The 26,903-nt window shown below is 55.3% G+C and overlaps 3 protein-coding genes across 5 annotated transcripts in view; 2 read left to right on the forward strand and 1 right to left on the reverse strand.

Annotated features, from left to right (window-relative positions):
- The window catches only part of CLUAP1 (clusterin associated protein 1), a 58,056-nt gene extending 54,834 nt beyond the window's left edge, over positions 1-3,222 (reverse strand). For all 3 annotated transcript variants that reach the window (XM_048321211.1, XM_048321210.1, XM_048321209.1), the window contains exons 1-3: positions 3,153-3,222; positions 2,564-2,675; positions 1,285-1,369 (exon numbers count right to left, since the gene is read on the reverse strand). In XM_048321211.1, the coding sequence (XP_048177168.1) occupies positions 1,285-1,369; positions 2,564-2,675; positions 3,153-3,174 (219 nt within the window). In that variant the 5' untranslated portion in view covers positions 3,175-3,222. The remainder of the gene's footprint in view (positions 1-1,284; positions 1,370-2,563; positions 2,676-3,152) is intronic.
- Positions 3,223-5,064: 1,842 nt separating this feature from the next.
- Positions 5,065-8,037, forward strand: LOC125334422. The gene is made up of 3 exons (XM_048321241.1): positions 5,065-5,346; positions 7,000-7,538; positions 7,774-8,037. The coding sequence occupies exons 1-3, from the start codon at positions 5,334-5,336 to the stop codon at positions 8,035-8,037; spliced, it is 816 nt and encodes a 271-aa protein (XP_048177198.1). The 5' UTR covers positions 5,065-5,333.
- Positions 8,038-20,279: 12,242 nt separating this feature from the next.
- LOC125334475 (glucagon receptor-like) lies at positions 20,280-26,776 on the forward strand. Its single transcript, XM_048321314.1, has 14 exons — positions 20,280-20,520; positions 21,215-21,358; positions 21,526-21,622; positions 21,930-22,037; positions 22,312-22,433; positions 22,532-22,638; positions 22,706-22,862; positions 23,428-23,587; positions 23,777-23,837; positions 24,033-24,102; positions 24,499-24,587; positions 24,736-24,874; positions 25,163-25,204; positions 25,328-26,776. The coding sequence occupies exons 2-14, from the start codon at positions 21,284-21,286 to the stop codon at positions 25,397-25,399; spliced, it is 1,299 nt and encodes a 432-aa protein (XP_048177271.1). The 5' UTR covers positions 20,280-20,520; positions 21,215-21,283; the 3' UTR covers positions 25,400-26,776.
- The last annotated feature ends 127 nt before the right edge of the window (positions 26,777-26,903 follow it).

Below are 26,903 nucleotides of genomic sequence, written 5' to 3' on the forward strand. Positions count from 1 at the left end.
AAATGCTGAAAACCTACAATAATCCCCATATTAACTTGTAATATTAACTGAGACTAAGTACAGCATGATTAAAGTAATTTCCATTAATTTCATTTTCTGAATCATATTATGTAATTCTCCAAAACCTTTGAGATTTCTGACATGAAATCAGCTATTGAAAAGCAAGACATTATTTCTGCTTCCAGACTTGTGCTTGGAGGGGGGAAACACTTCCAAACAAAACAGACCTTTTCACTCCATCTCGTGATGCTCCAGGGCTCAAAAGTACATTCTAATATGTACAGGAATGTACCATGCTCTGAACATGGCAAAATGAAGAACTAAGAGAATTTATGGTGCACACTATTCACAAATGACAAGGGAAATATGGTTAAAACGACATTTTAAATTTTTTTTAAGTATTGTAATTCATCTTTGGTATTAGCATAAAGACTTCCATTGCTTCCAGATCCACCTGCAGCCCCAGAAAGTTCTTTTCACATAATGAAGGGTGTTATCTAAGTGTGTGATAACATCAAAGGCTCACACTGCTTCAAAATCACATGAATTTTGGACAATGTTATTTTATTCCAAAAGACTAAAAAATTTCATGGTCCAATCCAAATATGCTCATGCATAAAAAAACTGGTCTGAGAAAAACACATGCCCTGATCTATGGAAAATCCCATACAACATATGCCAATATATGATTCTATAGCATAATGAAAACATCAGAAGTTATGATTATTCAAGCACAGAAGAGAATCAGGCATCCAAACTTAGAAATAACCATGGTGGGATCTCTTTTAAAACAACTGAAATGGTTTAAAACCATCTCCTATCTACAGCTGTGTCTTCCACTGTTACCTTTTATAAATAAGGAGAGATAAGAATTAATATTATTTTAGATCCCAATATTGTATTTAGATCCCAATATCCTATTTAGATCCCAGTTCTGCAGAGAGAAGGCCAAGATGTCTGTAACAGCACGCCCTGGCCTCTTCAAATTTCCACCAGCACAAGACACAGGATCACAGAATGGTTTGGGTGGGAAGGGACCTTAAATCCCATCCAGTCCCACCCCGTGCCATGGGCAGGGACTCCTTCCACTATCCCAGGCTGCTCCAAGCCCCATCCAACCTGGACACTTCCAGGGATAATGCAGCACCAGAATGCAACACAAACTCAGCCACCCCTTGAAGGGAAACTCTGTGGCGTTAAGAGAGAAAGTTCTAAAGCTGACATGGAACCAGGATTTCAGATTTTCAGGATTTCAGCCCAAGCACAGCTCCCGGGCAGACTCACCATGAACTGAGCCACAGCCTTAATGAAGAAAACCCGGTCCTGCTCTGTCTCCACATCCCCAGGAATGTCAGTCTGAGGTTCATACCTGTGCAAACAACAGGTGGAGATTAGAACAAGGTTCTGGCAATATTAAAAGAGACTGGTCCATCTGTGAGGCAAAAATGAAACACAAAGCAAGCACGGACAAGAGTGGAAAATAAATGTGCAGCTCCCACTGCAGCCTGGGGCATCCAGACCCTGGAATGCACACAGTGGGGTTGTACAAAACCTGACACACTGCGCAAGTTCCTATCCAGACATCATTTCGAACATTCTCCTTTCACAAGTAAAGGAAACTTACGGAAAAACAAACCTGAAATCTGTGAAACGCTTAAAAAAAAACAGGAGTGAGATGCAGAAAATTCTAGGAGTGGCCAGTCTATAGGAACCAGGGAGGAATAAAGGAAAATTCAGTGATTTGGACCCTCAGTGTAAACAGCAGCATCTTCAAGACTATTTAGGCAACTTAATCCAAGTAATTTTGAGTGGTTGTGAGTATATCCCTATTTCATGATAATTGCAAGAGTATTCAGCAAATTTCTAATGGCTTGGGAATTAATGGATATTAATTATGAATCCAGGACAAAAAACCAGCAATCAGACAAACTGGTCAATGTTGGTTTCAATTATAATATTCTACCTCATGATCTGAAAAAAATCTCTTAATTTTACACTTAATTGGGAGAGAGAAGATAATGTGTAATTCAAGTAACACTTCAAGACACAGAAATATTTAACCAAAGGCTGACAATGGGTTAGGTGGGTGTAAAACTGCAACTGGACAGTGGTAGATTTGAACCAAACCATTTTACTTGTTTTAAACAGGTTGTGGATGCAGGACAATACCAGGCTGAGCCAACAACTGTAGCAACAAGGCAAAAACTGGCTGGGTTTTGGTGAAGTTCCCACAGTAGATCAATCACCCTGTTTGGATAAAAGGTCATGGACAGGATGGTTGTGGAATTTGGAGAATATGGGAGAGAGATAAGGCTACTTTTGAATGAATGTGCCCACAGTCAGGGTGCAACCTCTGCCAGGACTGAGTCACTGCGTTTCCTACTCCATTCTGTGTAATTAAACTAAAAACCTGCGAACTACCACATTTCTATCTGGTATTTAGAAGAGCAGAGCTCAAAGAATAAGTATCACTGAGTTTCCTAATTTCACACCACACCATCAGTTCCAAGCACACTCCCCGCATGCCAGCATCAGCCCAAAATTTGTTAGCCTCATCACCAACCTTTTCACCAGCCACAGCAGCACTTCTGACACAAGCATGAAGTTTGGGGTGTGGAAATTCTCCATGGATATGAGTCGAGGATACCCCAGCGCCCTCATCATCTCAGTAAAATCTGAAAAATGAGGAAGAGCAGGGATTCCTTCTTATATATCCGATAAGGGCTTTGCCAAGATTGCCATCCCCCATAGAGTGCTGCTTAGTTACCATGAGATATACCCAGTGCAAAGCACTGTTAAAAAATTCAACCTCAATAATTAACATAAATCACATCATTTCAACAGAAAACACGCCAAAGTGAAAAGAGGCGTTTTAAACGAGATTCACTAAGCTGAAACAACGCCGACACAGTCTCTCCCTGCAAACGCAACGTGCAATTGTGTCCCCTAGGGGCTGGGGGAATCCCGCCTGTGCAGGGCTGTGCCACCGGGACCCCTCCCAGGCAGGGACCGGCGGGCTCAGCCCTGCATCCCCCGCGGCACCGCCCGCCGGCAGCTCCGTGTGCGGCCGAGCGGAGCAGCGGGGCCCCCGGCTCGGCCTCCCCGGGGGTGCCGCGTCCCGCCCGGCCCCGCCCGGCCCCGGCCGCGCTCACTGCGGAGATCGCGGAACGACATCGCCGGGACCCGCGGCCGAGCGGCTCTGAGGCAACGCGCTACGGCGGCGCGGCGGGGCCAAACCCTGCGGGAAGCGAAGTGTGCGGCGGGCCGGACACTGAATCACGGAATCACGGAATCACGGAATCACAGAATCACGGAATAACTTGAGGTGGAAGAGCGCTCTGAGATCTCCGAATCAACCTGTGATCGGTCGCCACCGTGGCGACCAGAGCAGAGCACTGAGTGCCATGTCTAAGCTTTCCGTAAACACCTCCCGCCACAGTGAATCCATCGCGCACATGGGCAGCCCGTTCTGGTATCCCTTCACCCTTCATGGTGTGAAAAACGAGGTTCACTCTTAGTAAAGTTTTAAGGAAAGTTTAATAAAAGGGACAATTAGGAGACAATAGCAAAAAAAAAAAAAAAGGCAGAGATCCAAAGGCACCCTCTACATCCAAAGATCGTCTTTAAAAGTACATTTCCTATTGCATATTCATCACAATCATGCATGATTCATAAATTCTTTGGAGTTTCTGTGTATCATCCCATCAGCCTTATCTTCCTTCTTGGCTCCATTCCATCTCTGCTCCCTCCATCAATTCTTCTCTCTGGTTTCAGGTCGTCTTCTTCTCTGATAAGATACTCCAGGAATGTGAAGGCTTTCTCTGCCTATTTTTTCTAAACTGACTACATAAACAATAGACATTCTATATCATGTATTACATTACAGAACCTAGGTAAAGTTTTTCTAACATTAAGGAACGTAAAAAAAAAAAGCCAATATCACAATATATTCATAACAATTATGTAACATGCGAAAAGCCAACATCACAATATATTCATAACAATGAGAAGAAATTCTTCCTAGTATCCAACCTAAACCTCGCCTGGCACACTTAAGACTATGTCTTCTTATCCTGTCCCTTGTTCCCTGGGAGCAGAGCCCGGCCCCCACCTATTACAGCTGGTGTGGGGTCAGTGGCTCTGACCCAGGAAGAGATGACCGGTCCGGAGAGATGGTCCTGAAAGGAATCGCCTTCCCGAGGCCCGGTGTCTTCCCTCAGCTGCTGGCAGGAGGGCCCTTGCAGAGACTGTCAGCTCTTTAGTGATTATCAGCTCGTGATTCCAGCTCAGCTCTGCAGGGCTGCCTCTAGGCCAAGCCAGACCAGAGAGAGAGACGAGAGGCTCGTGTGGCTGGTTCTGCACGAAGAAAGCTTTATTGTGGGTCCCCTCCAGCGAAGGGGAAAGCCAGGGACGAGAGCTCTCCCTCACAGGGGCAGAGGGCTTAGCTTTCATAGGGATACAGGGGATGGGTAAAGGCCAATGGGTTACAAAGGATCTGCATAGGGTCTCCTAAAGGACTGGGGGTCTGTGTTTTCTCGCCGTGACCAAAGAAGTGGTTGCCTTTCCAGGGAGTCCTGCTGGGCCATTACAAAATCTCTTATCTCAGCAGAGATCCCTCCAGGGCAGGGGCTGGGCATACCCCACACCCACCTGGCTGCACCCTCCTGTCACGAAGCTGCCAAGAGTGAGAAGGTCCCCCCTCAGCCTCCTCTTCTCCAGGATGGCTCCCCCAGGCTCCCTCAGCCGCTCCGCACAGGACATGAGCTCCAGACCCTTCCCCAGCTCCCTTCCCTTCCCTGCACCCGCTCCAGCCCCTCAATGTCCTTCTGCAACTGAGGCCCCACAACTGCACACAGCACTCGAGCTGTGGCCTCCCCAGTGCCCAGCACAGGGCCACGAGCACTGCCCTGCCCCTGCCGGCCACTCCCTGCGCCCCGCCCTGGCTCTGCCCCGGCGGCCTCAGCGCGGTCCGGCCTCCCCCGTGTGCTGTGGGGCGGGAGACGCTGCCCCGACAGCCTGGGCGAAGCGGTGGCAGCTCCGTGTTGTGGTTGTGTCCCCCGCGCTGGGGACACCCCCGGGCTAAGCCGGGATGGGGTTTGTGCCTCAGGAGGGAGGGCTGGGAGCCATCGCCGGGGGATTCTGAGGAACCCCGGCCGTGTGTGGGGTGTGAGGGGAGGCCCGGCGGGGCCCGTTCTGCACGCGGCCGGAGCACACGCGGACCCACCGGCCACATCCCATCCATCCACCCTCCACGCGCTCTGCAGAGGACGACAAGGATCTCTCCGAGGGCAAGAGCCCGGCTTTTGTGGAGCAAAAATCAAAGGAAACCATGAATGAGACTAGAAGGTAAATCTCCAACTGCAGGGTGGGGTATCTGGACCCCGGAATGCACACAGTGGGTTTGTGTACGAACTGCAAAACGTGTAAAGCCTGACACACTTCCCTGGCAGGAATTGCTGCTGGGGGGTCCTGAATACACCTCTTCAGCCACTGTGGATAAGGAGCAAAATTTACTAGGCTCAGTCAAGGCTGGGAAATACTTATTTTCAGAAGGAGATGAAAACATGGCTGTTAGAAAGTCAACTAACAGCAGCCTGTATCTTCACAAGTGCGTTTCCCTTTGTCGTGAAGAAACCATAAACACAAGACACAAAATTCCTAACCCTGCTACAGTATTCATTGTATATCCTCACTGATCCCTATGGTCAGGTCTGCATTTCCATCCTGCATTTCCTTTTGTCTGTAAGCACCAGGGCAGGCCATGGCTTTGCTCATGCCAACCTTCCAGCAGTTTGTATCCTGTACATCATCCATGACTCAGAGCTCTGAAAGTTCTTCAGAATAAAAGTCAATTAAACTGTACAGGTACATTTTTATAGGAAAACTGAGAATCCCACCTTTAGAAATATTTTATTGATAACATCTACAAATTATCTTTTGTTCTATTACTGTCCATATTGTACCAGAGTGCACCAAAAGGCACAGGGAGGGTTCTGGGTTGTCCCAGAAGGTGCTCTCAGGACCCTGGGGCACCCGGGGCTGCTGGTGGACAGCGGCTGAAGCAGATCCAGGTGTGCCCAGGTGGGCAAGAAGGCCAATGGCCCCTGGCCTGTGTCAGCAGTGGCATGGCCAGCAGGAGCAGGGCAGTGCTCGTGGCCCTGTGCTGGGCACTGGGGAGGCCACAGCTCGAGTGCTGTGTGCAGTTGTGGGGCCTCAGTTGCAGAAGGACATTGAGGGGCTGGAGCGTGTGCAGGGAAGGGAACGGAGCTGGGGAAGGGGCTGGAGCTCATGTCCTGTGCAGAGAGGCTGAGGGAGCCTGGGGGCCCATCCTGGAGGAGGCTCAGGGGGGACCTTCTCACTCTCGGCAGCTTCATGACAGGAAGGTGCAGCCAGGTGGGGGCCGGGCTCTGCTCCCAGGGAACAGGGACAGGATAAGGGGACGTGGAGTCACAGAATCACAGAATGTGTGGAGTTGAAAGGGACCCCCAAGGATCCTCCAAGTCCAGCTCTTGGCCCTGCACTGGAGAGCCCTGTGCTGAACATGCCGCTGTGAAAGGCCAGCAAAGTCTGCACAGGGGACAGAGGAGTCCTGCAAGAGTCACCCGTATTTAGGAGAAGGGACAGAGTGCACCAGGCCGTACCCCGGTGGGGTCTCTCTCAAGTTTTTGGAGGAGGCAGCCTCCTTTTCTCCTGAACTCCTGACCGCATGTTGCCCTCCTCCTTTCCCCAGTGCTGATGTCCTAGGAAGGTGCAGCCTTCCCCAACCACCTACCCCATATTGCCCCTTGAACACATAGCCCTGCCTTGTCATGCATTGTATGACCACTGAAATGAGCTTGAAGCCCAGCCTGGGCAGAAAAGTTCATCTTCACAAGTCCATGAAGCCTGGGCATTTTCCCCTAAAGTTCAGAAGTTCAGACTGTGCTTGAGTCTGCCCCCAGCCATTCCTCCAGACCGAGTCCTCTGTGACGACATTCACACCCATTTCTCCTGCCCCAGGCAACAGCCTTGTGACATCACAGCCTTTGGGGACAGCGTGGTGGTTGGTAAGTGTCCCCAGCCCGTCGCCGTGCCCAGAGCCCAGGCAGAAGTCGGCTGGGAAGGACGTCCAGAGCCTGTTCAGCGGGGGCAGCTCGTCCGTCAGCAGCACCATGCTCAGCCAGGGGCTCTTGCGGCTGCTGCCGCTCTCGCTGCTGCTGCTCTTGGTGCAGCCACTGGACCCTTCCAGCCACGCTGCTGGGGACACAGGGAGCTGGGATGCGCTTCCCCAGGCCCTGGAGGAGCAGGAGGCCGTGGCGCCAGGGAGGGACGCCATGCTGGTCCTGGAGGCGCTGCCGTGGATCTGCGCAGCCGTGGCCCTGATTCTCAGGGGCTTTTACGTGGGCTGGGTCCTTGTCAGAGGGCTCAGGAGACGCTGGGGAGAGGTGAGGGAGGGGCTGAGGCAGGTGGGCCGGTGCCGGGGCCGCCACGGCCTTGGGCCAGGAGGGTGTGGGGCGAGGGCCGAGGGCCCCCGTGGGGGAGCAGAGCTGGGCAGGCCCGTGGGTGCCTCTGGGGCAGCCCTTCGGCCAAGGCTTTGGCGGAGCGGGGGCTGAGCCCGGCGCTGGGCAGGAACGGGCCCGGCTGAGCCCGGAGCTGCTCTTGCTGCAGCCTCTGCCCGGGGCAGCCCGGCCGGGCCCAGGCTCTCTGTGCAGGAGAGGCCAAGGGCAGCGCCCGAGGGCTCAGCCCCGAGGCCCCTCCGCCCCTCCATCGGGCTCCCTGTGCTGGGTGTTGCAGGCGAAGAGCCAGAGCGCCGGGGCCTCTGCACGGCCGTGCTGCCAGGGCCACGGCTGCTCCGAGGAGCTGCTGCAGCTGCTGCTGGAGAACCAGGCCCTGATGAAGATGTCTCTGCTCCAGAGCTCCCGGCAGAGGCCAGTGCCCCGAGGGAGGAGGCGAAGGAACGCCGGCACTCAGAAGAGCAGACTCCACCTCTCGCCTCTCCTCCGACTCCCCAGCCCCAGCTCATCTCTGGGCTTGGTGGACATGGCAGGGAATGTGTGACCAGTGCTGAGCCCGGGCACTGGGACATTCCTGCCCATAGGTGTTAGGAACCCCTTTGTTATTAGGAAATAGTTTTCCCTGGAATCTTCTTAACCACACAGTTCGAGTTTGTAGCAGCGTAGAAACTTTTAAGAGTATTAATGTTCAATAAATTTCATGTTTTCTGTACATTGCTGTGTTATTTTACTGTTCCATATGCATCAGGGGGAGTCCCATTGATGGTTTAGCACATGTGCTGCAGACCAGCAGTAAAGTAGAGCCTGAAAGTCACAGCAGGATTTAAAGATTATTGAGGGCAGCTGGAATTCAGACCGTGGGCAATATTCTCTTGCCTGCGTCTTCCAAAGAAGCTTTTCTTTGGCCCCTGTCTGCACTGTGCCAGGGAGCCCCAAAGGCCCAGGGAGGTGTCTGGGTGGCCCCAGAAGGCGCTTGCAGGCCCCTGGGCAGCCCCAGGGAAGTGTCAGGAGCATCTCTGGGGTGCTCAGATAGACACACAGAATTGCTGGGCTGCAGAAACTGCCACAGAAGCCAGCCTGAGCCAACCAACACGGCTTTTGCAGCCTCTCAGCTCCCAGCCACATCCAGTGCTGACTGATCCTGGCAGCAGCTTCGTAATAAACTTCTTAAAGGGTTTTGATGTCCCGAGTTTGCCCCTACAGACATAACCCACAGCAGTTTCCATGTTGATACATCAAGCAAGAACAGCGTGAGGCTTTCTGTGCTGACAGTGGTGATGTTGGATGGACAAAGGAATGGGAGCTGTGACCACAGATCTCTGCAGGAACACTGCATGGAGCAGCCACAGCTCTTCATGACAGGGTCATCTGTATCTCAGGGTGGATTGAGTTGAAAATCATCTCCATGTCAGGCTGATACATGGATGTCTGAGGACATTTTGCAGAGCAGTTCACAGTTTTTTCACTTCTAACTGCCCAAGGTTAGAAAACACACCGTCATGGACTCTGTAGTGACCAATACTCACGCACATGACTGAAAAAGTAATCAAAAGCAAGGAAAGAGCAATAAATCCTGAAAGAATAAATACTGAAATGAAGTAGTTACATTAGGAAATAGGAGATGTGTTTAGAGACTGGGTTTCTTATGCCAGAAAGCCATGAGACAGCAAACCTTGAATAATTCACCAGTTTAAGAATATATCAGCAACGCCACTTGTTCAGGGGGATCAAAGAAGGAAGGAACCATTCCCCTGCTCTGCTCTGAGTTACACTCACTATTGGTGAAATATGTGGGGGAAAGCCAAAGCTGTAAAATAAATACAATAAATTCCACAGCTGAGGTAAACACTACACTGAGACTCTAAGTAAATAAAATTAATATTTATATATTAATATTAGGCAGCACAAAGGTGCTGCTGGAGGTGGGGTGGATGTAACTTTGAACCAAACAGGGACCCAGAGAGGAGCAGCCTCTCTGGCAGGGGCTCATGTTCCATCCATGAAGGATAAACTTTTCTCCCTGCTCACTTCCCATTTCCAGCAACCCACACCTGAAGGAAAATACACCTCTACTTATTCCCTGGCACATGAACTCACCTCCATGGAAGCATCTCCCCATTCCATCCTCCACACTGGAGCAATTGGGGCTTTTTCTCTTCTTCATCAGGACAAAAGTGGAAATTTTCATGGAAAGGAAGGAAAACTGGCAATTTTGGTGCAGGTTTCTGTGACCGTGGGTGAGCCATCAGCTGGCACTGCAGGCTTTGAGTACAGAACCTGTCAGGGTCTCAACATATAAATAGTCAGCTCTATTCATCTTTCCCTCAGTCCTTTCAGCCATCAGACATCTTGTTGCAGATGAAATGGTGGTTGGGGGTGTTTTTGTTTTCTTGGTCTGGTTTTTTTTTTTGCAATATATATATATTTTCATTCTTCATGTTCTACTGTTTTTTCCCCAGAGGTTTTGGAGGGTTTTTTTAGCAGAGCTTGGCACTAAAGCTTCTATCACATTTTAAAGTCGAATTCTCACATCCTTGCATTACCCTACCTGGCAGATAGACCTAAGCCAATTTTTTCCCCTCTGGTAACAAGGAATTAGGCTTTGTGAGGAGTTGCTGCTTCATGAGATTCCCATGGGGCCAGCAGTTACTTGGGGTCAGGCTCACCTGGACCACACTCAGCAAGGGTCAAGATGTTATTTTACAGCTTTGGTTCTCCCCAGGGTCATAAAAATCACTCTCCAAGGGCTGGAGCCCCTCTGCTTTTGTCTGGGCTGGGACATAAATGTGCTGTTGGAAACGTGATCAAGTGAGAACACGAATTATTTTTAACCTCATTTCTCTAATGCTTTTTAAATTAGGAATAAAAAAAATTGAAGTGAGCAGACATTCTTCCGATTCTTCAAGCACAAAAATCAGAAAACACTCAGCTGTGCCTGCCCTGTTGCAGGAAAAAATGGGTTAAAAGTCCTCAGGCTTCTTTTGCATCTCAGGAAAACCCTCCTGCGAAGCTGCTGTACACTTCAATATCCTCTAAGTCACCTCTCACATACTGTGGAAAAAAAAATTAAATTAGTGTGGTCATGATGGTGGAGAAAATACAACCTGTTTCTGCTGGGTTGTTTCCCAGCCTACCTGTTAGATATGGTTTTAGCTTTACAAATTGCCTGAAACACTGGGAAGGGAATCTGCCAGACCGTTTGCTCAGAGAGGGGCTGTTGCAAAAAAATCCCCAAAACCAGGCAGGGTAAGAAGTGATGAAGTTTTCCTTTGGCTGGTTCATGGAATTGTACAGACACGTCATGCTCAGCTTTTTGCATCCACTTTTGCCTTTTACTTCCATTTTTTGCTCTTCCAGTCAGAGCCTCCCTTATTTCCCATCTGGGACATCCATTTTCACCCAAATTCTGTTTTCATGCCTGGGTTGCTGCCACAGGATCTGAGGCTTCTGTTTGCTGCTGAGGGCTGGCTTAGCTTGCAGACTTCTTGGTCTTTGAAGAGTTTCATGAGCAAACTCCTTCCTTCCCACTTTATTTAACATGAACCTCATCACTCCAGAGGTGTGGAAGGGAAAGTAACCCCTCCCAGGAGGGGGGGAAATAGCCAGGGAACCACTGGGGGAAGTGAGGTGCTCTTTGTGCCGAGGAGCCTGGGGAAATCTGAAGGTCTGGGGAAGGGAAATCTGCAGGAATGTCACGTTCCCTGTAATTACAGTGCAGAGCAGGTCTCCCTGTTAATGGGCTGGCATTAGAGGAGAGCTGGGTGCCCAGGATAAGCCTCAACCCATGGATCAAACACCAGGAGTAATAAATCAACAGCTGCCCTTTGGTCACTCAGCAGAGGAGCAGGAGAAGCTACTTAGGATGAAAAAACACCCCCGAGCAAGGAGATTTCCAGATCCATCTCCGTCTGTGTCTGACAGGTCAGGAGAGGAGATTGGCTTCTCATTTATATTCAGTGAAAAACAAAATTATACACACCTTCCATTAACTCCCTCCAAAGCAAAGAGCCATTTGACCCACCCGAAGCCAGCACTAAGTGCTGATTTCCCAAAGTCTGCCTAATTCCTGGGGGTCCAATTTCAGATGGCACAGCACAGCTTGATTTAAAGCCAGCACAGCCCTGCCAGTGAGCCTGGGAGCTGCAAGTCCAGCTCACCGTCAGCACAAGGCACAGGGGATCCAAAAATCCTTGATTTCTCATCAAATATCCCAACTTGGAAGTGACCCACAATGATCATGAGATGCTTTGGTGTGTTTTTCACCAACGTTTTGGCTCTTGGACTACCTGGAGGGAAAGGCACAGAGAACAAGCAGCCAAGGTGACAAGGACAGAGAAGGACAGGTTTGGAAGGCCACTGTCACAGTCACCCAATTTTACCCTTTTCGATAAGGATCACCCAGAAAACGCTGCTTGTGGATGAGGAAACAAAAACCCTGCTCACCAAAAGGGTGAAACAAACCTTCCTGAGCCTCCTCTTCTCCAGGCCCCAGACTTGGCACAGCCTCTTTATTTAACTCATTGCAGCCACAGAATGGTGAAGGTTGGAAAAGCCCTCCAAGATCACCGCATCCACCCATTCCCCAGCACTGCCAAGGCCAACACTAACCCATGTCCCCAGGTGCCACATCCACTGCATTCAAGTGGATAGGCTTAAGTACAGTTCCAGAGGATTTCCCCCCCCCCAGTTAAGTATTTTATATCCCCAGTAACTGAGCATAGTCAGCATTTGGGCACCGCCATCAAAACCAGGGACACAAAATGGGTGGAAATGAGAGCTCTTCCAGGATTATCCCAAATAGTCCTTACCTGTGGAGGTGCAACCTTTGCCTGGCTTTTCCCCCCTCTCTGAGGGGTGCTCTCAGGGGGAGTTGGAGTCTTGGGTAAACAGACCTTGGGCTGGGCCAGTCTGGGAATTTTGTGTCCCTGTGCTGGCAGAAACCTGTGATCTCAGCAGCAGAATTAAGTGTCACTCTGTTCAAACATGAGGGGAGCTGGTTTGTGTTCAAAACACCTGAAAATAGGTTTGTGACAAGGAAAGGTTTGGAGTGGAAGTGATGGAGGGGCTTTGGGCAGGGATTGGTGAGTGGGAGATCACTGGGCTGGCAGATTTTGCAGACCATGGCCTGCAGGCAGTGGGTGCCAGTGCCCAGGGAGGTGATGGCACTGCTGAGCCCTCCCATGGAACCCCAACTCCCAGCAAAGCCAAAGGGATCCCTGAATCCAGCTTCCTCTCCTGGCAGGAATCCCAGCCAGAGCAAGCCAGGCACAGTCACAGGGAGAGAGAAGCGACAGCAGGGCCACACCTCACCTGGAAATAGCCCCCTCCTTGGAACCACCTTTTCCTAGTGCAAAACCACTCTCAGCTGTAAAACTGAGCCCAGGGGAAGCCATTCCTCCTGGATGAATCCAGCATCACTCCCAGCAGCTTTGTCACCTGCTTCTGCCTGGTGGAGGGAGACCTGACAACCTCGATGCCAACGCTGTTGCACTACGGTTCTTATTGGATTTGAGGAATTATTATCCCCCCTCAGTTAGGTAATGAGGATCTCAGGCTCCCTGGGCAGGAGATAGATTTTTTTCTGCAGGCTGGGTGCCTTCATCACAGTTCTTAAGCTGTCAGAAAATGTGTGGTCACATCAGGAAAACACTCCTGATGAGGATGTCTGGGCATCTTTATGAGCAGAGCTGACATGTTCGGCCAGAAATCTCTCTTGACTTGACCTCCAGAAAATAGATCACACTGCCAGCAAACCCAGGACCCAGCTTGAGGTTTCATTAAATAAAAGAGAAATGAATAGTCCTCAAAAGCTCATCCAAAGCCTATGGAATTGCAGGAAGGTGATCTCCAGGATGGGGAGGCTGCAGAGCAGGAGTTGGGGTGATGTCTGCCTGCAAGCTCATCAGTAAATGTGCTTGATAACACCCCATCCCTGCACAGTGTGCAGCACCCTCTGAGCAAGTCCTTGGAGCTGGTTGTGCCCAGCAGAAGGAGCTGAAAAAGGGGCTAAAGAAATCCCAGTTCTATGGGGAAGACAGCAGCTGCTGAGGCAGGAGGCGTGTGCTCCACGCTGCTGCTCCTGGAGAGCTTCCCTGCAACAGCAGGAGCAGGAGTGGGTGTGGAAGGAGTGACAACCAGGGGCTGCACAGCCCTCAATTTACACTGATTAATGGGCCCTGTTGCCATCAGAAAGAAAATCACACACAAGCAGCCCTGGCTGACACAAAAACCCAGCAGAGTTTTCAGCCCAGCTCATGGCATCTATTGACACCTTTAGATACAACCCAAGCCCCCACATTCTTGTGAAGATTTTGTAAACATGCAGAAATCTGATGCCAGAAAGAGCCCACGATGGTGAGGCCCTGGCACAGGGTGCCCAGAGAAGCTGTGGCTGCCCCTGGATCCCTGGAAGTGTCCAAGGCCAGGTTGGACATTGGGGCTTGGAGCAGCCTGGGACAGTGGAAGGTGTCCCTGCCCATAGCAGGGGGTGGGACAAGATGAGCTTTAAGGTCCTTTCCCACCCAAACCATTCCATGGTCTGTGATTCTCATTTGGGCTTCCAATGGGAGCTGTGTTGGAGCAGAGGAGCATCTCCCTGCAAACACCATGAGAAGCAGCAGCCACTCCACCAAGCCCAGGGTGCTGCCCAGCCTCAGATCCACCTGCTCCAGCAGTTATTTGGGAAGCTCCTGCAGGAACACATGCAAGGAACTGCTAAGAATTGTGCAAGTTGCTTTTTCACTTCATTTTCCCCAAAGTGAGGGGGAGGGAACTTTCCCACTGAGTGTGTTGTGATCCAGCAGTGGGCCTGGGGGCTGTCAGCTCCCAAACATGGGGGCTTTGGGGGATTCCCAAGTCACCCAAATAATGCTGGAGGAGACACATCCTGACGTCTCCTGTGGTAGCTGGCCTCCCAGCATTCCCCAGTCCCACCTGGAGCATCCTGCCTCATGACAGCACAGAGCCTCCAGTCTCAGTGCCTCCCTTTCCCAGCTCTAAGCCAGGTTTTGTACCATGAGAGGGGTTGGCAACCTTGGGGGGAGTTTTTCTGGAGCCCTTTCAGATCTGCTGGCAGGAGGGAAATGCAGAGCACATCTCTCACCTGGCAGGTCCGAGTGACTTGAATGCTTTGCTGAGCACAACAGAGCAGTGCCAATTACAGTCTAGGGTGAAAATCCATTTTCATCCATCACACAATCCCATAAGGTCGCAAACATCCAACATTTGAGACAGCTGGAGGGCTGGGAAGGATGCAGAACCCAGGGCAAGGCAAGGCAACTTCTTAATGCCTTGGTTCTCCAAAACAGGATGTTAAAGGTGTGGGAAACACATCTGTTCCCAGAGCAGCTGAGGGGCACCCCCAGTGCTGGGGCACCCCAGGTTTTCCTGCCACAGACCCACTCGGGATGCTCCACAGGGTGGGTGGGGATGCCCCTGGGCTGGGAGGAGCAAGGGCTGAGCCTTCACACTCATTCCTTGGAGTGACTGCGGATGTGTTTTGGCAAATAGCAAAGGAGATCTTCCAGCTTCCCGCTGGAAATTCTGGGGAGCATCCTGAGCTGGCAAAGCACTGCCACACCCCTGAGGAGCACATGAGCAGCTGCTGGGAGGCTCTGATGGAGATGTCCCTTAGTGGTTTCACCTGGGATTAACCCTGACCATGCCCAGTTTAATGATGATTAAGCTAAATAGCAATTAGCAGTGTTTTCACCTGGAGGGGGTCAGCAGGGACACCTTCCACTATCCCAGGCTGCTCCTGAAAGGAATGAGGAGGAGGTGTGTTTACAAACCAACTGTGGGCCTGCTGGTAGATACAGCCAGATACTGAGAGGGGAAAGAAGCAATGGGAGGAACCATAAATTCTGGAATTTATGGTTCAGGAATTCTGCTGATTGACACAGACTGTTACTAGGCTGAGGCCGTGCTAAATCCCTGGACTTAGAGAAAAAGAACAGAGACACAAGGAAGAAGAAAAAAGGGAGGGAGTACACATTGGAAGGGGGTCTGTATTAGGTGATTTGGGAAGTCTGTACCTCTCAAATACCTCAGCCAATGGGGAAAGAGAGAGGGAAATGAAGCCTGGAAATTTGGATAAAAAGGAGGCTGCGTCCTCTAACAATTTGAGAGATCCCATGGGAAATGCCCCGTGGCCTCTCCCTTTATTCGTATAAAGTTACAGGACTCCTCTGTCTCCTTTTTGGACATAAACCTCTGGTGTTTGTGGATTAATTTTCCTGACGCTCCAAGCCCTGTCCAACCTGGCCTTGGACACTGCCAGGGATCCAGGGGCAGCCACAGCTTCTCTGGGCACCCTGTGCCAGGGCCTGCCCACCCTCCCAGGGAACAATTCCTTCCCAATATCCCATCCAGCCCTGCCCTCTGGCACTGGGAAGCCATTCCCTGTGTCCTGTCCCTCCATCCCTTGTCCCCAGTCCCTCTCCAGCTCTCCTGGAGCCCCTTTAGGCCCTGGAAGGGGCTCTGAGCTCTCCCTGGAGTCTTCTCTTGTCCAGGTGAGCACCCCCAGCTCTCCCAGCCTGGCTCCAGAGCAGAGGGGCTCCAGCCCTCACAGTATCTCTGTGGCCTCCTCTGGACTCGCTCCAACAGCTCCAGCCAGATTTTTCTTGTGCTGTGGCCCCAGAGCTGGTGATCGAAGAAGTTGCAACCAGGCTCCTACCAGGCAGGGAGGAAATAAAAGATGCATCTCTTTATCTGCCCCTTGAATTCTCGATGCCGGGGTTAAATAAACCCCAGCTTGGAATACGGATGCTGCTCTGCCTGCCAAGGCTTTACATATGGAAGAGGGGAAGCCGTGCCCTTCAGCAGAGGATGGGACAAAGAGTCCAGCCCCGGGGCAGGATGTGAATAGAGATGAATTTCAGAGAAGTTCTTGATCTTATCGGTTAAACCTTCCGGCTTGAATTAGGCGAGAATCCACGTGGAAACGAAGGGACCTGGTCGGCTTTGAATCCAGGCTCACATCCCAAGTGCCTGGGGGCTCGCTGGAGGGACGGCAGCTGCTGAAGGCTCTGAGTAAGTGCCAAATCCAACAGCGCCTTTCTGAGCTGAGAACACTCATTTACCACTGGAATGTGGTGAAACACCGGCTTGGGAGTGACCTTTGCTTTGCGATGGAGTGGGGTCCCTGGCTGTCAACGCCTCAGGGGATGGAAACAAGCTGGAAATGGGATGGAAATGGATGCTCCCTTCTGCAAACACTGGCCAAAATCCCAAGCTCAGAGCTCCAGGTCTCGTTTAACCCCTGCAAGGTGCTGGCTGGGGGCACCCTCCAAGTGCCGGGGCACCACTTCTTCCTTTTTCACTCAAACCAGCATCTCTCCTTGTCCCTCCAAAGTCCTGTGTCACTCCGTAGCTCTCGAAACCAGCATTTTTCAGGAATAAATGTCCAAGCAGATGATTCCCTACGAAATCCCCCGGCTGGTCATTCCTGAGCAGGCTACCAGCGGTGTTTGGCTGATTTCTGGCTATGGACAGGCTGACAAGTCATCAATCCCTTTATAATCACAGTGGAACAGCCTGTGGCCATCGAGGAAACGCTCAAGCACATAATGGAGCATTAAACATTACATTTCTCATGGTCTTTCCAGGGATAAGCCCCAAAGCAGGAATGTCCCGGGGTGAGTTGGGACAGTCCCGTCCCGCGGTGGTGCCGGAGTCACTCGGTGTCCCCCAGACGGTGATTTCGCTGTTGCTCTGTCTCAGAGCTCAGATTCACCCCAAATCTCTGCCCTCCAGAGACAGGAGGCTTGGTAGAGCTCGGGGTCATTCCTCTCCTGCATCAGAGAGGTTCAAGTGAGAAACAGATTTTGTTGGGATGCAAGGAACAGCTTTGGAAAAGAGGGAATTCCAGGGCAAACACCTCTGCGCTCACATGGGTCTGCACCGCATTGGGTTAGCAGCAGTTTCTAAGAGCACCATCTGCTGATATTAAAAATATTTAAAACACATTGGTTTTTAGGATTTTCACGAGCTTTTGGTGCCCCTGAGCTCCCAGCACTGGAGGTCCCGCCTCACGCTGGTTCCTGGGCATTCACACGCTGATGGATTTCTCTACCTTTTCTGGGAAGTTCCCTGGATAATTGCGAGTCGGGATGTGTTGGTGAGGGTTTCTGTTCTGCGAATTGCTTCTGGACGGGGAGCAAAGCACCGTGATTAGCAGAGCCTGCAATAACACACATGGGTGAATTCCCCCATCAATGACGGATGGATAAAGTGAAAGCTGCATTCCAGAGGTTGTTGCTGCTGGTAGCAGTGCTTGGGGGGAAGGGATTTAGCCCTGGGGGGTTGTCTGGCTGGGTGTCTATCCCTCAGTGACCCTGGCTTTTCTCCCAGGGAACAAGGGACAGGACCAGAGGAAACGGCCTCCAGTTGCACCAGAGGAGGTTTAGGCTGGATATCGGGAAAATTTCTTCATTGAAAGAGTGATCAGGCACGGGAAGAGGCTGCTGAGAGCAGTGGTGGAGTGACCATCCCTGGAAGCATTCCAAAACCTTGTAGTTGTGGTGTTCAGAGACATGGGTTGATGGTGGACCTGGCAGTGCTGACTCGTTGGACTCGATGACCTCAGAGGGCGTTTCCAACCCGAACAATTCCAGGACTCAGTGTCCATGCAGGACACTGGAGGATGCTCTCCTCTCCCTGAGCACCCCTGCAGCTCTCAGGTTGCACAAGAAGCACCAACAGCTTCAACACCCAAGACCATTCTGGGACAATTTTCCCAGCTCTGATGGTGAACATCACCTTTAATAAATAAATTTCCCAGTTGTGTGTCCTTGGTGACAGCTGTGTCCCAAGCCCACCCCAGCAGCACAGCGGCTGTTAGGAGTGGGGTGCTGTCCCAGCCCCTCTTCCCGTGGCTCCAGCTGGCTCTGAGCACCCCATGGATTGGGATCCGGCCCCGGCTGAGCCGTGAGCGCTGCAGTCGCTATGGAGACCTCGCCTGAAATGCATCAATATGGAGAGGAACAGCTCGTTCCTCATGTCCCTGTTCAAGGGACCAGGGAAAAAATCCCATCCAGATGGACCACACCGGGACAATAACGTCTGGAGTTTTGTGATTCCTCTCCAGGGAATGGCATCCACATGCTGCAGCCCTGGGCTGTCCCCCAAATCCAGCATCCTTGTGGAGCCCACCCAGTGCTCCTGCTGCCATTAGATGGATTCACACAGGGAGATCTGTGGGTGAACACGTGCAGTGTCTGTGTCTGGGAAGGGGGATGTGGCCAGAATCATCCTCCATGAGTGCCCCAGGGCCATGTTATCATGGAATGGTTCGTGTTGGAAGGGACCTTAAAGCCCATCCAGTGCCACCCCTGCCATGGGCAGGGACACCTTCCCCTATCCCAGGCTGCTCCAAGCCCCATCCAGCCTGACCTTGGACACTGCCAGGGATCCAGGGGCAGCCACAGCTGCTCTGGGCACCCTGTGCCAGGGCCTGCCCACCCTCCCAGGGAACAATTCCTTCCCCATATCCCATCCAGCCCTGCCCTCTGGCAGTGGGAAGCCATTCCCTGTGTCCTGTCCCTCCAGGCCTTTGTCCAAAGTCCATACTCTGTTAATGAGCGAACACCGTGGTGTTGGCTCATGCTGGGGGAGACACCTGAGGCTCATTTTCCCCCCAGACAGCCAATCCTTACCCTGGGCTGCTCTGCCATCGGTTATTTGTCACTTTGAATAACCAGACGCCGCTCGCATCACTGGAGCAACAGCTGTGACTCCTCTTCCGTCTGGCTCCTGTGTCTGCTCCCAGCCTACTGCAGCAGCTTCGAGGCAAACATCTGATTTTTGCAAAATAAATGCATTTTCTGGTGCATTCCGCTAGTTTTGGGGTATGAACCCCATCCTGCTGCAGGGCAGGGTGGTGGGCATCAGCATTGCAGCACGGAGGGACGCCCAGTTGCACTGGGAGGGAGGTGGGAGCCTGGCAGGGCTGCACTGCTGGTAATTTGGGGGACCCCAGGGGAATCTCCCCCGCACCACTGATGGGAAAACCACCTTCCCCAGCCCTGCCCCAGCACAGACCCCCTCCCTCCCCACTGCCGGCACGTGGGGTGCTGGAAAAGCAGCAGGACCGGGGCCACCAGGCTTGTCCCGTGGCTCATCCCTGCCCTTGAAGGTCCCCTGGCTGGATGATGGGACCCATGGATGTCACAGGCTGTGTCCTCGTGCTGGATCCAGTACTGTCCCCAGGGCCTCCTGGTCCCCAGGGGAGGGTGGCCCCCGCAGCCCACCCTGCCTGCACGGGGGCTGTCACCACGCCAGCACCTCACAGCACCCAGCCCAGGGGACAGCCAGAGGGACACCGAGCCTGGGAGGTGAAGGACTTTCCCTGGGGCTGTGTGATGGGGGCTCTGGGGGAGACTGAAAGGGTCTGGATCCTTGATCCAGTCCCTGTGACCCACAGTTTGAGGGCTGGACCCCAATCCCTGTCCCCGTGTGATACAGCTGGGGACTGTCAGAGGGGCTGGACCTGGACCCCCATCCCCATCCTCATGTGACTCAACTGGGGACCCCCGGCAGGGCTGGACCTGGACCCCCATCCCCATCCTCATGTGACTCAACTGGGGACCCCCGGCAGGGCTGGACCTGGACCCCCATCCCTGTGTGATTCCTGGGGGCTCCGTGGGTCCGTGTTGGAGCTCCGCGGGCGCGGGGGCAGCAGCGCCGGGACCCCCCGCCTCTCACTGGGCGTCCGGAGCCCCGGGAGGCGGTGCGGCCCCCGAACTCCCCCTAAGCCCCCCCAAAAACCCCCTCCCGTCGGGGCACGGCGCTGGCAGGAGGCGGCTCCGCCGCAGACGCCGCTCGGTCACCGCCGCGTTCACCTCGCGGAACCGGGGCTGCCCGTGACACCGGGAACACCGGGAACACCGGGAACACCGGGAACACCGGGAACAACGGGAACACTGGGGCTGCCAGAAACACCGGCACTGCCGAGGCTGCCGGTAACACCGGGAGCACCGGGAACACCGGGAACACCGGGACATCGGGACTGCCGATCCCACAGAGCCGGGTAAGCGGGCAGAGGAAGCGGCGGAGCCCCGGGACCCCCTCAGGCACCGAGCGGGACCAGCTGGGGACCCTCGTGGGGGGATAAACCCGGGGGTCCGTGCTGGGGGAAGGGTGAGGAGGGGGCGGGCTGGGGTTGTCCAGCCTGGAGCGATGGGGAGCCCCGGGAGGAGCGGGGAGCCCCGGAGTGACCGAGCCGCTCCTCCCCCGAGCCCCCGGCTGGGCTGTGAGGGGTCTCTGCGAGCAGGATCGGGGCGGGAGGTGGTGGGGTGCAGCTGGTTTGGGGGTCCCAGCCTGGGGTGGGGGCCCAGGGGACCCCAGAGAGGTCTCGCTGCCTCCTGTCCCTGCAGCCCCTTCCCGCGTCACCCAGGGGTGCCAGCTACCTGCTGGGGGGAAGCGGTGGCGCTGAGGCTGTCACGTCGGCTGTCACGATGGCGTTTGCTCCCCTCGGGGATGGCAGCGGTGGGTGGTGGAAGCTGACCACGCTCGTCCGAGGCGTGTGATCCATTTACACCCTCGCTGCTCTGCCTGGTGCTCCCCGAGGTTTTGGCTCCATCAGGGAAGCGAGCCGGAGCTGTGGCAGCCCAGGACGTGCCCAGGATCTTCTCCTCTGCTGCCCTGGGAAGCACATCTCTGCCTCCACCGGGGGTGGGTGGCTGGCAGAGCCGAGCCGTCCCCATTCCTCCTCCTCTCACCAGGATCTCAGTCCCCGGCCCAGCCTGAGACGCTCCCCGGCGCTGGGAGCACTGGTCAGGCTGGGAGCAGCCATGAGGGACATGCTTGGAGCTGGATCCCTGCGGAGCCTTGTCCAGCTTGCCTGGCTCTGCCTGTTCTCCGTGCCGGTGAGGGCCGGGCTGGGGCCGGGGGGCAGCGGGGTTGGCACTGCCGGGCTCTGACCCCTGCGTGGCGGCTCCATCCCGGCTCCGTGCTGGGTTCCTGCCCGTCCCGAGGATGTGGCAGCAGTTCATGGGGGCAGTCAGGGTGCTCTGACCCGGCTCTGGGCTTGCAGCACGGCGGGGCCAAGGTGCTGGAGAAGACCTTCGAGGAGTGGCTGCGGTACCGTGACGAGTGCCTGAGGAGGATGGCGAGCGAGCCCTACCCGGCAGGTACCCGGCCGTGCCCAGCTCGGGGTCAGACATGGGGCACACAGAGCCGGGGCTGGGGTTTATCCCTCCTCCAGCATCCTCTGCTCCGGTCACCCACGGAGGGTGAGCCAAGGGACTGACGAGGATCTCCACATCTCAGATGGGATACCCAGGGCTGGGATGCCCTGGGGGGCTGAGGCTGGTGTGGGACACGTGGGCCCCTTTCAGGGTGGCATCAGCCCCCTCGGAGGCGCTGGGATGGCAGGGTTCGATGTGGCTGTGCCACCAGCATCTGACCATTGGCTGTCCCTGTCCCTGCCCTCGGAAGGGCTGTTCTGCAACAGGACATTTGACATGTACGCCTGCTGGCCCGACGGGAGCCCCGGCACCGCTGTCAACGTCTCCTGCCCCTTCTACCTGCCCTGGTTTGAGAAAGGTGAGGATGCCCTCCTGCCACCCTGGAGCTGGAAGCCAGGGCTGAGCCGTGCTGGGGGTGGAGAGGCTCTCGGGGTTCCCCTCCTGCCCGCTGACAGGGGCAGAGGGACCCATGAGCAGACCGGGGGTAAAGGGACTCAGAGCAGAGCCAGCTCACGCCCTGCCAGTGCCTGCCCTGGGACAGGGTCTTTGGGGCTGAGCAGGGTCAGATCCATCATCCCAGGGGAGGGATTTGGGGCAGCCTGAGGGACTGTGCGGGTGCTTCGTGTCCGCAGTGAAGCACGGGCTGGTGAGCCGCAGGTGTGGCACCGACGGCCAGTGGGTGACAGTGAACGGCAGCCAGCCCTGGAGGGACTACTCCCAGTGCGAGGATGAGCTGGAGGTCACTGCTGAGGAGGTGGGACCCTGGCTGGGACCCCAGGGGTGGCCAGGGCAGCCTGGCCAGGGGTGGACATAGCTCCCACCTGGGCTCCCTGGTGCTGTGCCCACCTGCAGGAAGGCGCCCGCCGGCTCATGCTGAGCTTCAAGGTTCTCTACACCGTGGGGTACTCGCTGTCGCTGCTCACCCTCATCTCCGCCCTGCTCGTCCTCACCGTCTTCAGGTAGGACGCGGCCCTGCCCCCGCTCCCTGCCAGCTGCGCTGGCCCTGCCTGACCCCGGCTCCTGCAGGAACCTGCGCTGCACCAGGAATTACATCCACGCCAACCTGTTCGCCTCCTTCGGGCTGCGGGCGACCTCGGTGATGGTGAAGGACGCGCTGCTGGAGCGGCGCTGGGGCGTGGAGCTGGTGCAGGTGGCTGACTGGGAGGCTCTGCTGAGCCACGAGGCGAGTGCTGGGCTGGTGGCAGCGTGGGGACCCTCGCCCAGGGCAGGGGTGTGCGGGGGGTCGGTGCCCATGCAGCCCCAGACACCCGGTGGGTGAGTTTTTGGGGTGCCAATGCTGCCCATGCATCTGATAGATGAGGTCTTGGGCTACCTGTGCATGATCCTGGGGTGCCCATCCACCCGGTGGACACGCTTTTGGGGTGCCTGTGCCGCCCATGCCCCTGATGGGTGAGGTCTGGGAGTGCCTGTGCTGCCTGTGCACCCTCTGGGCCAGCTCTAGGGGTGCCCATGCCCTGTGGCTGAGCTTTTGGGGCGCCTGTGCTCTGTGGGTGAGCTCTTGGGGTGCCTGTGCAGCCGCTGGGTGAGCTCTCAGGGCACCCATAGGGGAATTCTCAGGGTTCTTGGGGTGCCTGTATAACACCATACACCTGCTGTATGAGCTCTTGGGGGTGCCTGTGCAGCACCATACACCTGGTGGATGAGCTCCTGGGGTGCCTGGTCCCTGTGGGTGAGCTGTGGGGTGCCCCATGGGCACAGCCAGCCCCACGGTGGCTCTCCCATGGCAGGCAGCGCTGGGGTGCCGTGCAGCGCAGGTGCTGATGCAGTACTGCATCCTGGCCAACCACTACTGGTTCCTGGTGGAAGCTGTCTACCTCTACAAGCTGCTCATCGGGGCCGTGTTCTCCGAGAAGAATTACTACAGGCTCTACCTCTACCTGGGCTGGGGTAGGGGCCGCCCGGACGCGCAGTGGGGAGGGGGCAGTGCCCGGTGTCGGGGGCACCATGGGACCAGGAGAGTGAGGGGTGGGGGCTCTGCCGACCCCAGGTGTCCCCACAGTGCCCCCCCCATCACAGGGGTGGTTTCTCAGCTCAGGAGGGTGCTTGGTTTTACAGGGTTTGCTGTGTGACTTGCAGGGACCCCCGTGGTGTTCGTGGTGCCCTGGATGGCCGCCAAGTACCTGAAGGAGAACGCAGAGTGAGTGGGGATGGAAGGATGGCTGGATGGAGGGATGGATGGATTATGGATGGATGGGTGGGTGGATGGAGATCCTACTGGGATGCTCAGAGGCTGCTGAGGGTCCCTGAGGCGCCTGGCTGGGGCTGGAGAGCTCTTGGATGATCCTGCCCCCAGCACAGGGTGATGGTGCTGCTCTCTGCATCTCCCTGGCAGGTGCTGGGCACTGAACGAGAACATGGCTTACTGGTGGATCATCCGCATCCCCATCCTGCTCGCCTCCCTGGTAGGGAACAGCTGCCAGCCCCGGGACCTTTTGGATAACAGCAGCTCAGCCCCTGGCTCCCGGCCTGGGCAGGGCTGTGATCCCCAGGGGAGTTTCCAGCAGAGGCCAGGAGGGAGAGTTGGCCTGCAAGGACCAGCCAAATGCACAGGGGGTTCAGCAATTTGCTGACTCCCAGGTTCTGGGGGTTCATGAAGGAAGCTGGGGGGCTGAACCCCAGAGAAAGGGGCTGGGGGTGGCCCCTGCTGCTTCCCAGCTGGGATGTTGGGATGGCAGGAGGGAAGGAAGGGCAGCAGCAGCCTTGGCAGCACAGGGGGTGCCATCTCCTGCTGGGTGAGTGCCCCAGCCAGGGTGGGAGTGCTGGGCTCTGCGTGCCCCTGCCCTGTCTCTCCCTCCCAGATCAACCTGCTCATCTTCATGCGGATCCTCAAGGTGATCCTGGCCAAACTCCGGGCCAACCAGAAGGGCTACGCTGACTACAAGCTGAGGTGGGCCGGGAGAGGGGCAGGGACAGTTTGGGATAACGGGAAAACACCACCTCCACATCCCATCCATGCCTCTCCTCCACCTCACACATCCTTAAACAACCACCCTGGGATTAACTGGGAGTTTTGGGGTCCCCTTACTCTCCTCCAGGCTGGCCAAAGCGACCCTGACCCTCATCCCCCTCTTCGGGATCCACGAGGTCGTTTTCATCTTCGCCACCGACGAGCAAACCACGGGCATCCTGCGCTACATCAAGGTGTTCTTCACCCTCTTCCTCAACTCCTTCCAGGTGAGGCGGGAGTGAAACAAGTCCTTGCTCTGGGCACACCATAGAGCAAAGATCAGGGGGTGCCTCTTCCAGCTTGTTCTCCGTGTGGTGCTTCCATGGGAAGGGTGACACTGTCTCTGCCACCCTCTGCCCTTGAGAGCGTGGTGGTGCCTCCCGCGCTCCCTGAGGCAGCGGTGCCAGGGGGACCTCAGCCCTAAAGGCACCCAGAAGTGGCCTGGGGGGAGCCTAAGCCCATCCCAGTGCAGCAGAGGGATGGCAGGGGGGGCTCACTCCCGGCTCTCCCTGCAGGGCTTCCTGGTGGCCGTGCTGTACTGCTTTGCCAACAAGGAGGTAACGTCCCTGTTCCTGTCCCTGCACCTGGCACGGCCCCTCCTGCCCGCCTTCCCCACCCCAGGCTGTGCCTGCAGGGAGGGCACAGCCAGGGATAAGCTCCTGCTCCCTCCCACGTGGCAGGTGAAGTCCGAGATGAAGAAGAAGTGGCAGCTCTGGAAGCTCGACCACCCAGCGCTCTGCTGTGCCCACTGAGGTGGTGACCAGCCAGGGCAGAGGCTCTGCTGGCCACAGGGCCTGGCTGGAGGGCAGGAGGCTGCAGGAAGCTGTGCTGGGCAGTGCCCACCCGGGATGGCCAGGCTGGGATCGGTGTCTGGCTGTGCCACACTGGAGCTGCTGGAAGGGACATCCCTGCTGCGACCCAAGTGGGAGATGGCAGCCCTGGCTCTTGCCAGGCATCGCTGTCCCCTCAGCCTGTGCCCAGGGGGGGCTGCGTGGGCAGTGCCTGCTGCTTCCTCCCACTGCCTGTGCAGCAGCAGAACCTGGCAGCCACCCCAGGACACCTTCCACACAGGGAACCCCTGGAACACCCACATCCACCTGGGCAGCTGTGGGATCCCAGCAGCCGGAAGGAGCCTGATCCTCAGCAGTAGGAAGAGGAGCTGCTGCCCAAATCCTGCACCCTGGGCTACACCACATCCAGGGCCTCCCTGTCCTCCCCTGTGTCCCACCCCAGGACCATCTCACCAGCACCCTGGCAGCTCCCAGACAGCCACAGCCACCCTGTAAAGCTCTTCACAGCAAAGGGCTGCTTCAGCACTCCCTCCCCACCCCCATCACCAACACAGAACAGCAGCACCCATCCCTTCCTCGCTGCTCTGCAGCTGCACAAACCCCCCTGGTCCCCCCTGGCCATGGGCAGAGCCAAGGATGGAGCCTCAAAAGCACTTGGGAGTGAAGGATTTGAGAGCAGCAACTCACTGGAGCAGAGCCCCACCACCCCCATCCAGCCCAGCCTCCTCCTGCTTTGTGGAGGGAAAGCTGGATTTCCAGGCCTGGCAGGAGCTCAGGAACCATTTTGCTGGCCAAAGGCTAAAATCCTGGGAGTCTGCTTTCCAGGGGGGTGCCAAAGCATCATCCCACCCTGGCCAAGCAGCCTGTGGCTCCCAGGAAGCCCAGGAGCAAGGGAAGCATCTGAGGTAGTGTGGTTTGAGCAAGGCTGCCTGTGCCTGGCTGCCCTCCTGCCCTGCTCCTGTGCCGTCCTGGAGGAGCCCAGAGCAGCTAGAGACCCCCTCAGCACCCAGCCCCTCGCTCTGACCCGCAGGAGCAGCACAGACACACTGCCAGTGCCTGTTCCCACCACATTCCTTCCTCTGCCATGCACAAAAGTCCCCTCCAGGCCGGAGGAAGCAGCTGGGATGCTCCAGGAGATGCCCATGGACACAGGAGGGGCCCCAGGTCCTGCCCCTTCCCTGATGGGCTGGGGGAGCCTCTCCCCCTGCCTCACAGAGGGGCTGCCGTGAGCACACAAAGCCAAGAGGCTGCACCAGGCTGGATCAATGGAACGCCCATGAGACCATTTTACACATTAACTCTCTTTGCAGATGTAAATAAATATTTATTTTTCAGCAAGCAGAGCCTGCTGCTTCTCTCTGCTCCAAACAGCTGAATCCCAGAATGGATTGGGGTGGAAAGAACCTTAAAGCTCATCCCATTCCACCCCTGCCATGGGCAGGGACACCTTCCACTAGCCCAGGCT

Source organism: Corvus hawaiiensis, chromosome 16, assembly GCF_020740725.1.
Source record: "Corvus hawaiiensis isolate bCorHaw1 chromosome 16, bCorHaw1.pri.cur, whole genome shotgun sequence".
NCBI lineage: Eukaryota > Metazoa > Chordata > Aves > Passeriformes > Corvidae > Corvus > Corvus hawaiiensis.

Coding starts and splice junctions, on each gene's coding strand:
- LOC125334422 (XM_048321241.1), top strand. Junction 7,539..7,773: donor GAGCAGAGCTGGGCAGGCCC/GTGGGTGCCTCT, acceptor TGGGTGTTGCAG/GCGAAGAGCCAGAGCGCCGG.
- LOC125334475 (XM_048321314.1), top strand. CDS start 21,284: ATGAGGGACATGCTTGGAGCTGGATCCCTGCGGAGCCTTGTCCAGCTT. Junction 22,038..22,311: donor CCTGCCCTGGTTTGAGAAAG/GTGAGGATGCCC, acceptor TCGTGTCCGCAG/TGAAGCACGGGCTGGTGAGC. Junction 22,639..22,705: donor CTCGTCCTCACCGTCTTCAG/GTAGGACGCGGC, acceptor CGGCTCCTGCAG/GAACCTGCGCTGCACCAGGA.